The sequence below is a fragment of the Thamnophis elegans genome, chromosome 12, assembly GCF_009769535.1.
Source record: "Thamnophis elegans isolate rThaEle1 chromosome 12, rThaEle1.pri, whole genome shotgun sequence".
In the NCBI taxonomy this organism is placed as follows: Eukaryota; Metazoa; Chordata; class Lepidosauria; order Squamata; family Colubridae; genus Thamnophis; species Thamnophis elegans.
In genome coordinates, this window is record NC_045552.1 from 47,082,437 (window position 1) to 47,095,112 (window position 12,676).

The 12,676-nt window shown below is 44.1% G+C and overlaps 1 protein-coding gene across 1 annotated transcript in view; it reads right to left on the minus strand.

The window, feature by feature from the left end:
• MID2 (midline 2) overlaps positions 1 to 12,676 on the minus strand; it is a 229,851-nt gene that overhangs the window by 44,398 nt on the left and 172,777 nt on the right. The window contains exon 4 of the mRNA XM_032228641.1: positions 7,824 to 7,931. Within this exon, the coding sequence (XP_032084532.1) occupies positions 7,824 to 7,931 (108 nt within the window). The remainder of the gene's footprint in view (positions 1 to 7,823; positions 7,932 to 12,676) is intronic.

Sequence of the window (12,676 nt, forward strand, 5' to 3'; positions counted from 1 at the left end):
CCCTATATATTCCTTCCTGCAACACCATGGCGCACCAGGACCTAGACAGCACCTAAAGCTAATATTTTATATATAATCAACTAAAGTGCAATAGTTTATGAATTCAATTCCCATGCAAGGAATTCTCATAGAATTCATAGAAACGATCTCATGGAAAAGACCTCATAGAAGAGACCTGGTGGGAAAGATCAGGCTAAGTATATCTGATGAGTCCCCAGAAGAAGGTAATCAGTCACATACTGCCTCCTTGTGGTCAGTATAACTAAAAACACCACAACATAAATTCCAATCCGGTTAAACAAAAAAAGGAAGTTCCCTTGCTTTCTGGGAAGGTAGGAAGAGCATGGCATAACATAACATACATTACCTCTTCCATATCTCTCATTCTGAAACCTTATGTACCATTCTGATAAATCTGCAACCACAAGGACTAGAAACATTGTTTTAAAATGGAAGCTGAGCTTCTCAAGTTGCTGCTGCATCATGCAGTTATAGTAGCCATCATTCAACCTCAATCCTCTTGTGTGGCCATATTCCACTCTCTAACTGAGTCGAGCAGGTCAGTGATAAAACATTCTCTCTACCTCTCACCTATCAATATCTCTCTCTCTTTTCTCTCTCTCGCTCTCTTTTCTCTCTCTTCTCTCCCTCTCTTCTCTCTTTTCTCACTCCTCTCTCTCCAATCTTCTCTCTCTCTCTCTCTCTCTCTCTCTCTCCAGCTCCAATACTTGTTTTTTTTCTGCATCACACTCTCACCTAATCCCACCTTAAAGTTTCCTCCAGCATAAAAGGTCTCTTGCTTTCATGCAAGGAACTGTCACTGAGAAAATCAGTGAGAGCTGATATAGGAAAGAACGCATCCCCAGAAAAAGGATATGCCCGAGAAGGCACAAATAGCATAAATTTTTAAAAAGCCGTCAGCTATATTGTCACAATACCATTAACGAGAGGAGAAGGAAAACCCAGTGAATTTTATCAAAGATAAAATGGCAAACATTCAAAGAAAGCAGCACCGAATATGATGGCAAGCATATTTTACACCGCCTTGTTTCGGTTTTTAGCCAAGAAAAAAAAAAAGATGTAAAAACAGAATAACAGAGTTGGAAGGGACCTAGGAGGTCTTCTAGTTCAACTCCCTGCTCTGGCAGGAAACCCTAAAACCACTTCGGACAAATGGTTATCCAACCTCTTCTTAAAAACTTCCAGTTTTGGAGTTTTCACAACTTCAAGAGGCAAGTTGTTCCACTGATCTCTGCATGGCCCCATGGGAGTCTGACAACCAATCAGAATACATTACTTAAACAGAGAGGTTGGGCTTTTTTATTTAAAAAAAAAACCCTGCAAGCCCCTTCTTCTCCTCTCTTCTTCTTCACCCAGCATTGAAGCATTTCATCCCCCTTTTCTGTTCAGGAGCTCAAGCCATTTGATCCTGTCCACCATTCAACCATCTTTCCAAGCAGCCTCCATGTCTCCAGTGTCTTTTTCCCCACTTGGAGCTGAACTCAGAAGGACATTTCTTACAATGTGTGTGTGTGTGTGTGTGTGTGTGTTGTATTTGTGCTGATAAATAAAGGGAGACTAGTATAGATCTATTTCAAGCTATTTAGTTCTCATCAGCTAGCCATACCCTTACTGGGATTTATTTATCAGCACAAATACAACACAAATGTAACAAAGGCAACAGTAAAAATATTGGGTTTCTGTCTGGATGGTCTCTTGTGATGAGCCGAAGGACAGAGAATGGAAGCAATGGGCTTCCTCCCATATTTGGGCATACCAGCGGTTGTAACACTTAATACATATACATCTATCTATCTATCTATCTATCTATCTATCTATCTATCTATCTATCTATCTATCTCTCTCTCTCTCTCTCTCTCTCTCTCTCTCTATCTCTATCTCTATCTCTATCTCTATCTCTATCATCTCTATCTCTATCTCTATCTCTATCTCTATCTCTATCTCTATATCTATATCTATATCTATATCTATATCTACATCTATCTATCTCTATCTATCTATCTCTATCTCTATCTCTATCTCTATCTCTATCTCTATCTATCTATCTATCTATCTATCTATCTATCTATCTATCTATCTCTATCTCTATCTCTATCTCTATATCTATATCTATATCTCTATCTACATCTATCTATCTCTATCTATCTATCTATCTCTATTATCTATCTATCTATCTATCTATCTATCTATCTATCTATCTATCTATATCTATCTATCTATCTATCTATCTATCTATCTATCTATCTATCTATCTATCTATATCTATATCTATATCTAATCTATATCTATATCTATATCTATATCTACCTACCTACCTACACACACACACACACACACACACACACACACACACACACACACACACACACACACACACACACACACACACACACACACACACACACACACACACATATATATATATATATATATATATATATATATATATATATATATATATATAGTGCATAAGCAGCGAACCAGTCCCGGCAAGTATAGGAACCTACTCCTCTAGCAGAGGCTTTGCTCTCCTAAGAAATGGATATCTTGGATATATGTTTTGAGTTTCTCCAGCAGGAGGTTAAGTACAATGCAGCTGTGCAGAACAATTAGCAGCCTCCTTTCTGCCACCCTGCCAAAATCTGCAGGTAGCCCCCATTCCTGCCAATCTTTTCCTGCTCACCTTCCTTCTTCATTACTGGAAAATGTCACCCGCCAATGCTATGCAAAAGAAAGGGGCTCATTCCAGCAAGCAGCAGGCAGACCAGGCTTCAAACAGCTGTTTGCACAAGGAAATGACTCTCCTGCTGAGATTTAATGGGTTGATGGATGGTTCATTTATGCCCAAACTCATCAAGAAGATGATCCGGAGACAGAAAGGGGAGAGGGGGAGGGAAAATCAGGAAGAGAAGGTGCTACCAATACCTGGTGGGAGGAGCATGGTAAAATGTCAAGCAGATTTTAAGCACGCACACACACACACACCCCAACACCTCAAAAATGCTGCTTTGGTCAAATCCTGCAAGGAGGAAGTCCTCAAGGAAGCACACTGCCTTTTCCTTTGTGGAGAAAGCAATGGATGGGAAGTAATCAAGGAGAGAAGGAACCTAGAACTAAAACTGAAATTTCCTGACAGTTAGAACCGTTCATCAGTGGAAGGATTTGCCTCGAGAGAAGTATGGATGCTTCACAGTGGTGGGATTCAAATAATTTAACAACCGGTTCTCTGCCATAATGACTAGCTTGGTAGGCATAGCTCGATAGTCATGTGACAATCTGGCCATGGCCAACTCACTTCGATGGGCGCTTCGCCTTAGCTGTTACAATGTAATGAGGGTTAACCGGAAAGACAGTTTCTGTAAGCAGGGCAATAAAGATGAGGCTAGAAACAACACCAGAATGTTTCCTTTCTGCCTTCCTTACAGGATTAGCCCTCTAAAGTGGGGGGAAAAATAAAATAAGATTTCTTCCAACAACTGGTTCTCCCAACTGCTTAGAAAGTTACGAACCGGTTCTCCCAAATAGGTGCAAACTGGCTGAATCCCACCACTGATGCTCCATCAGTGGAGACTTTTAAGAAGAGTCTGGACAGCCATTTGTCTAAAATGATAAATAGGGTCTGCTGCTTGAGCAGGGGGCTGGACTAGAAGACCTTCTGGGCAATAAAAGCTGCCCGTCTAGAATAGAATAACAGAGTTGAAAGAGACCTTGGAGGTCCTCTAGTCCAACCCCCAGCTCACGCAGGAAATCCTACACCATTTCAGACAAACAGCTGTCCAATCTCTTCTTTAAAATTTCCAGGGTTGGAGCATTGGCAACTTCTGGAGGCAAGTTGTTCCACCAAGGCCCCCTTCCAACTTTCTTATTCTGTTCTATTCTGAGAAACATCCGATTTCATAAACCATAAAAACATTTGACATCTCAAACCAAAAGGTCTATTATTGCTACTGAAACCAAGACAAAACACTTTGACCCTGGTTTTCAAGTCCCCACCCCGTACCCTCCCTTGATGCCAAGTGTAAGATGGCAGAAACACTGCCCAGATAGTTGCAGAAATTCAGAGCTTTGAAAACACTTTTGCTAAAAACATTCTCCATCAACCGGGGGGGGGGGAGAGGGGGAGAGGGACTCAGTCCTGAAATCAGAATGTCTAGCTGTCTTTTCCTTGTTTGTTTTTGGGGCAGGTGATCACTTAATAGGATTCATGTTAGCTTTTGTCAGTCTTCCAGGGAATTGAAGAACACCAAGGGCGGGATTCAGCTAATTTTGCATCCGGTTTGCCGAACCGGTAGTTGGAAGGACAGGCTGGCCTCTTCCAACCCACCAGTGGTGAGATTTAATTTTTTTTACTACCGGTTCTGTGGGTGTGGCTTGGTGGGTGTGGCTTGGTGGGCGTGGCAGGGGAAGGTTACTGCAAAATCCCCATTCCTTCCCAATCAGCTGGGACTCGGGAAGCAGAGAATAGATGGGGGCAGGGCCAGTCACAGGTGGTATTTGCCAGTTCTCCGAACTACTCAAAATTTCTCCTACCGGTTCTCCAGAACTTTATTTATTTGTTTATTTATTTATTTATTAGACTTATATACTGCTTCATAGGGCTTGCAGCCCTCTCTAAGCGGTTTACAGATTTGTTTAGCAAATTGAGTCAGCAACTTGCCCCCACAGTCCGGGTCCTCATTTCACCCACCTCGGAAGGATGGAAGGCTGAGTCGACCTTGAGCCAGTGAGATTTGAACCGCTGAGCTGCAGATCACAGTCAGCTAAAGTGGCCTGCAGTACTGCACCCTAACCACTGCGCCACCTCGGCTCTGGTCAGAACTGGTCAGAACCTGCTGAATACCACCTCTGCAATCCACCCTGCCCCCTCCAGAAGTCTCCACACAGCCCATTCATCATACCATGTAAGTACAGGGCCTGCATGGAGACTCTGGGCATCCTCCCCTTTCCGGAGGCTCAAGGAAAGCCTCGGAGTCTGGAGCAATGTTCCCTCTAATTTTTTTTCAGGGTGAGCGGAAAAGTATAGTGTTTGAGCGGCACAGTTTCATGCCTGAGCACCTAAGAGAGCAACAGTTTGAACTTCTGTCTCGTCTGCTGGACATTTGCGCAACATTCCAAGCGCCAAGCACCAATTGTGAGCGAGGTTTCAGCTGATGAATGCCAGGCATGAAAATGTGCTACTCAAACACTATACTTTTCCGCTCACCCTGAAAAAAAAAAGACTTCTGCTCAGCTTTTAGATCATTAGACTGGCTAGAGAGAGACATGGCACCAACAGGTCCTGGGTCCTGGCATTTTGCAGGCAACCTGTCCTCTCACATTCCTTTGGAATGCAACCCATCACATTTGAATTAGATTTTGCCAATTATCCTATTAAAAGATAATCCTATTATTCTAAAATATGACTAACTCGATATTAAAAATGTAAATATTTAATGCTGATAAATAATAGCAGTAATTGTTATTTAGTATGATTAAAATCAGTATTGATATATCAATATATCTATCAAAATTGACAATAAACACTAAAATAACAATACAAATATATAATGTGGAATATAAATGTAATAAATATAATATATAAATACAACATAAATGTAATAAAATAATTTATCATGAAACTCTCCCCCTTTAAAGTAATAAGATCAATTAAATAGTCTAGCAAGTTTGGACAATATGCTATATGTTATGTTACTTAAGAATATATATGCCTCAGAATCAGATACAACATCCACATCATTTCCAACTGAGTCAATAAAATGATATGCCATGCCAAAACTATTTTAAATAAAGATATGAAATTAATCAAGTATTGCATTTATTTATCAAAATGAATGTAGAATTTTTTTTATTATTTAAGTTTTGTACCCTATCTTTTCTAACTAACGTTAACTTTAAAAAGATGTTACATCAGACTACAATACAAGTAATTAAATGAAGACTAAAATAAGTGTTTTGGCATATTGAGCTTTTTATATTTCTTTCTAATATTGCTTCCTTAGTTGAGAACTCCCTCCTCAGCTTACTTACGCATTAACTGTTTGTTGCTTTTATGGCTTATTCATTCACTGCTCCATCTTCAGTTTTTTTCACAGGGGGCAGGGCTTCCTTCCTTCCTTCCTTCCACTCCTTTGGCCACCAATTTTGATCCAATTCTCTCTCTCTCTCTCTCTCTCTCTCTCTCACACACACACACACACACACACACACAGACACGTGTTCTTTGGGGGGGGGGTTGAATTACTCAGCCTCACTGCGCAAAGTCGGCTCAGCATGTGTTCGGCGGCCCCTGCTTACGCTGAATCAAATCTGCAGCCGGCGGGACCATTTCAAAGCCGCCAGTCCTCTTGCTCCTTCTCCTTCACCGGCAAAGCAGCGGCGGCGGTGCCTCCCCCTCCGCTCGGAGCACCTCAGCTGGGCTCTGGGTTATCCCTGCCATCGCCTCCACCTCCCCCGCTTTCCTACTAGCTCCCGCGGCCTCAAAAGCACGGCAGAGGAGGAAGGGGGAGGGATAACGCGGGGGCCAGCTCAGGTGCTCCGCGTGGAGAGAGAGGCACCACTGCCACGGGCGGCTCATCAAAACAAGTCTGGGGAGGTCCTTTGCGGGCGGCCAGTTCTAGCTGCCTGCAAAGGATTTCCCCACGTTTGCTTTGGTAGAAAGCTCTGCGCGGCAGTTAGAAATCTCTGCGCGGAGGTTTCTAGCCACGTGCGCGGCCGCGCACGCGCGCACCTTAGAGGGAACAGTGGTCTGGAGAGGGTAAAAATGCCCCCCCTGCCCCCCAGCCGTGGTGCAGGAGGTCGAGTAGGCCATTCTCCCTGTGGCCATGCCCACCCAGCAACCGGGCGAAGAACTGGTTGCTAAACATTTTCATTCCCACTCCTGGAGAACACTGTATTCTGGCCAGAAGCACTGAGATCCCTCTTCCACTGCTCGTCTACTTTCTAATGAATACTTTTAATTTCAAGCAACTCTTGGGAATTTAAAGCAATTGAAGCTGGGCAAGGATCAGACCTTGCTGGAGCCCATCCAGGAGCAGCTGCAATTCACAGCACAAAAGTAACACTCACCTGGCCATGTTTCCCCGTCTGACTCACAAGGCAGAGAAGTTTGTAACACCCAATTCATTTCATTTGAAAACTGACAATCTCAATACACTGTTCCTTTATTCTTTGGCCAACTTGGTCACTGAAGGGACTGCTAACTTTTCTCTGATGGCTAAGTTCATATATATTAAGTTGGTAGTTTATGAACTGTTCATGAATATTAAGTTGATCATGATATTTGTTTAGGGGATATATTTCTGTGGTGGCCGTTTTGGGGAAATCTGACCATAACTATGATACTTATTAAGTATTAAGAGCTGGGGTGGCACAGTGGTTAGAATGCAGTATTGCAGGCTAATTCTGCCGACTGCCAGCAGTTTGATCCTCAGGGACTCAAGGTCGACTCAGACTTCCATCCTTTCAAGGTCAATAAAATGAGGTCCCAGATTGTTGGGAGCATTAAGCTGACTTTGTAAACCCCTTAGAGAGGGCAGTAAAAGCACTGTGAAGGGGCATATAAGTCTACTGCTCTTATTGTTCCACTGCATTTTGAAACCAAACAATTGGACAATGGAAGAATTGAACTTCCGGAAAGTAGTCTATAAACTCATAAAGGGAGCTAGTTTGCCAGCCACACAGGACACTGAGGTTCTACCACAACAACAGAATGGCTGGCCTAAAGAGAACACTCAAAACGAGCCATAAAGTGGACTTCCTACTCAATCAGCATCTTCTGCCTCTTAACAGCATCGCCGTCCTACCTTCGTCTCTTTGATCTTGACAGCGATCACTTGCTTGCGCTGACGGATGATGTCCACTAACTTATCGCATTCCTCCATCAGTTTGGCCTCATGCATGGCTGTGTTTACCTAAAGAGGAGAGAGAAGGGAAAGGAAGGAGGAACAGGTAAGAATGGAGCAGAGTGAGGACTATTCCATGTCTATAGCAAACGCTATAAGAGTTTGGTCTGCTGGTTAAGGCAGAAGGTTAGAAATCGGGAGACAGGGAGCGGGAGACTAGTCCCACTTTATCCATGAAAACCAGCTGGGTGACTTTGAACCAATTACCAGGAGACAGAGAATGCTAGTCCTGCTTTAGGCATGAAAGCCAACTCTCTGACTTTGGGCCAATCACCAGGAGACAGAGAGTTCTAGCCCCACTTTAGCCATGAAAACCAACTGGGTGATCTTTGGGCCAATCACCAGGAGACAGGGAGTTCTAGCCCCACTTTAGCCATGAAAATCAGCTGCGTGACTTTGAACCAATTACCAGGAGACAGAGAATTCTAGTCCTGCCTTAGGCATGAAAGCCAACTCTCTGACTTTGGGCCAGTCACCAGGAGACAGGGAGTTCTAATCCTGCCTTAGGCATGAAAGCCAACTCTTTGTGCCAATCACCAGGAGATTGTGAGTGGAACAACTTTCCTTCAGAAGTTGTGGTTGCTCCAAGACTGGAGGTTTTTAAGAAGAGATTGGCCGGCCATCCCAGGAATGAAAACTATTCTGGCAACTTTGAGTCTCTCCCTCTCTCTCTCTCTCTCTCCCTCCCTCCCTCCCTCCCTCTCTCTCTCTCTCTCTCTCTCTCTCTCTCTCTCCCACCCTCCCTACCTCCCTCCCCCTCCCTCCCTCCCTCTCTCTCTCTCTCTCTCCCGCCCTCGCCCTCCCTCTCCCACTCTCTCCCTCCCACCCTAACTTGAGCTATTGATGGTGGCAAATAAGCTCATTCACGACTGCGCCATGATGATTATCATGGAAACTTGGCTTCATCCACTTAGTGGAGCTAACTACCTGCACCCCACACCGCTTTGACAGAAACAGCAACTCCAACAAAAGCAAAGGTGGAGGACTTGTATTTACACACATAACGCCTGGTGTACTAACAGTAGAGTTACTTATACACACTGTTCTCCAGATGTGGAATTCTTAACTGTCCTTTGTTGGCCATTTTATTTACCTAGAGAGATTTCTGTTTTGAGATGTATTTTCTGGGTTTTTCTTGGGGGGGGGGGACTGTACCAAGGGAGGCTCATTCCATTTCATTCTACACATGTTGTGCATTGACAATAAAGGTTTGATTTAATTTCTATTCCAAGTGAGGCTCAGGATGTATCTGTGAGGTGGTGGGGCAGATTTTGAGAATTGAAACAGCAATAGCAATAGCAGTTAGACTTATATACCGCTTCATAGGGCTTTCAGCCCTCTCTAAGCGGTTTACAGAGTCAGCATATTGCCCCCAACAACAATCCGGGTCCTCATTTTACCCACCTCGGAAGGATGGAAGGCTGAGTCAATCCTGAGCCAGTGAGATTTGAACCGCTGAACTGCAGATAACAGTCAGCTGAAGTGGCCTGCAGTACTGCACCCTAACCACTACGCCACCTCGGCTCAGCCCTTGGGGGAAAGGGACAAGCATCCCCTTCCTTTCCTGTAGCTTTCCTGCTCTCCCCGCTGTCACCTGAGGCTACTTTTCATTTTGAAAAATGGTGCTCCATTACCAACACACACCATACATTCCTGCCTCAGATGTAATTTCCCCCACGGTGATTATTTCTCATTGGTCTACTCATCAAAAGCCAAGCATCGGCTGGGTGGGAAAAAGGGAAGACATGAGTTACACAAAAAGCTTTTCGGTAAAATTTAAGAAGAGGGCTTTGGGATTGTGGGTGCATATGGATGCTTGTGATTTAAGTCCACATCATGGTGAATTCCTCAGAGAAGACTCAAAGTACACATCAGTGCCTGTCTTCAGATTTGCAGATTATTAAAACATGCTCAGAGCAATTCTTATCTTATCAATTTTACGATGGGTTTTTAGCAATGTTGCCTTCCATCCTCTATTGTGTCCTGACAACTGAAAAGGGGAAGGTTTCCCCTGTCCATTGGTGTCCAATTCTAGGAGGTGATGCTCATCTCAGTTTCTTAGCCAAGGGAGTCAGTATTGTCCGAAGACACTTCTGTGGTCATGTGGCCAGCATGACTGTATGCCGAAGAGCATGAAATGTGGTTACTTTGCCACTGAAGTGGTACCTATTTAGCTGCTCACATTTGCATGCTTTTTAAATGCTAGTTGGGAAGGAGGTATGGCAGGAACAGGAGCTCATGCCATCAAGTGGGTCTCAAACTAGCACTGTCAGCTTTTCAGCAGACAAACTATTAGAAATTCTGTTTATACAGTATATAGCACCACAAAGCAAAGAAACAGTACAGTCACCATGTGCTTTACTGCTCAATTATATTAACTGAGTCAGGAAACGCTACTTAGAACAAAAGAGCATAGAGTATATACCATAGATGCATACTTGTAAATACTGCCATCTAATGGCTGAATACTACTGTAGTTGTTGCATAGAAATACATTCGAACCATGAATTCCAACACAAGCTCAGCGCCTTTAACCAAAAACGTTGTCTGGATTCAAAGTTTTATGACCGCATACATTCATCCCTGTTCCCCCTTCAAACATCACAATGCACGCAGAATGGAAGAGCTCTATGTTTCTTTATACAATCCGCGTGCAAGTTGATTTGTTTTGTATTGCCATGCTCATCTCCCTTGCATCCGCAAGTTGTTTGAAGCCAACGGATGGAAGGATGTTTAACACAGGAGGCATTTTCCTCCATGAGTCATTGGCACCACATGCCATGTCATTGAAATGGGCACCTTTAATCTGTTCAATTTTTTCCCCTCCCGAATACAAAAAGGCAGCCTCTGGGGAGGAAGGAAGATCAGAGGAGACAAAAAAAAAGGCTGTTCTGTTTCTTTTCACAGGGGCTCCGACAAAATTAGAAAATGCTAACATTTAGAAAATGTTAACATTTTGCATTGCAGGAAATCCTCCTATACGGTGCACAATTAACTACCATATTTTTCAGACTATAAGACGCACCGAAGTATAAGACGCACCACGATTTTGAGGAAGCAAATTAAAAAAAAAGTTTTTGCATTCTGCAGGGCTCCCAAACCCTCGGCACACCTCATTTTTTGCAAAAAAAGAGGGGGCATGCAGAGCTTTGGGAGGCTGGTAGAGTGCTCCTGGGGGCTGGGGGGGCAAAAACAAGCAAAAACGACCCATTTTTCACACGTTTTTGCCCTCCCCAACCCCGAGGGGCACTTTGCAAGCCTCCAAACCTTTCTGCATGTCCATTTTTGCAAAGGGGTTGGGGTTTCAGGAGGCCAAAAATGCTGTATTCAGTGTATAAGACGCACCCAGATTTTCACCCTCTTTTGAGTGGGGGAAGGTGCGTCTTATACTCCGAAAAATACAGTACTCAGGAAAGCTGGGGAAGCAAATAGATAAGGGGGGGGGGGGAAATTGCGCATTAACTCTTCAGCTCTGCCATGGCTGGTTTTTTTTTCTCTCCACAAGGCCAGTTGAGTGTCGGAACTTCTAGCATTGCTAAGAGGGCGTGATTTATCCAAGGTATCGATGAAGAGATGCTGGAGTGTCTCCTTGATGTTAAAACCCTTTCCTGCTGCATCATTTGGCTCTTTTTTCTTTTGAAGCCTGGCTAGAAGGAAGCTCGCTAAAACAGGAGGGGGGGGGGAATGCATTTTCTTCAGCTGTGCTAGAAGGGGCAATCGGCAGAGCTTAAAACTTGCAAATGAAGTGGAAAACTGCAAGCCCGAAGGGAGAATTCTGAAGCTTCCCAATTGAAAAGAAAATTGCAAATCCCATTTGACGTGACCATTACGGGGGTTCCAGGTCTAACCAGAGGCATCTGGCGGGGGAGGAGGGAAGGGGGAAAGTTAAAGAGATTGGGGTGGAGAAAGAAAAGATGCCTCTATGAATGCCTGCACTTAAGGAGTGAAAAAAAAAAACACCTGAAGCACAGGAATTGCTGAGCATAGTGGAATGAAAGCACGGCCCTGCTGGATATTTTAGCAGGCAGGCTGTTAAGAACTATGCAGCCAATGGTATTGGGAATTCTACTTTTGTCTCAAGAAAGGGGCGCAATGGCTCAGCAGTTAAAGACGCTTAGCTTGTCAGCTGGAATGCTGATAGTTCCGGTTCGAGACCCACAGGATGGTGTGAGTTCTTGTTCTTGCCTCAGCTCCTGACCACCTAGAAGCTCAAAAGCATGCAATTGCGAGTAGATAATTAGGTAACAGGGGCATTGTAAAATTTTGTTGTTGTTAGTTGCGAAGTCATGTCCGACCCATCGTGACCCCATGGACAATGTTCCAGGCTTTCCTGTCCCCTACCATCCTCTGGACCCATTGAAGCTCACGCCGACTGCATCAGTGACTCCATCCAGCCACCTCCTTCTCTGTCGTCCCCTCCTTCTTTTGCCCTCCGTCTTTCCCAGTGTTAGGCTCTTCTCCAGGGAGTCCTTCCTTCTCAGTAGGTGGCCAAAGTCTTTGAGTTTCCTCTTCAGGATCTGGCCTTCTAAAGAGCAGTCAGGGTTGATCTCCTCTAGGACTGACCGGTTGGATCGCCTTGCAGTCCAAGGGACTTGCAGGAGTCTTCTCCACAGGGATGTGCAATCAGGGGAGGCAGGGCCTCACCATTGTCATCATGAAAAGAAAAAAAAATGTAAAAGGAAAAAGGCTAAGGTAGTTGCTGTCAGAGTCACAGTGGATGACTATGCTTAGCGCTTAACTGCAGGAGGAGGTGA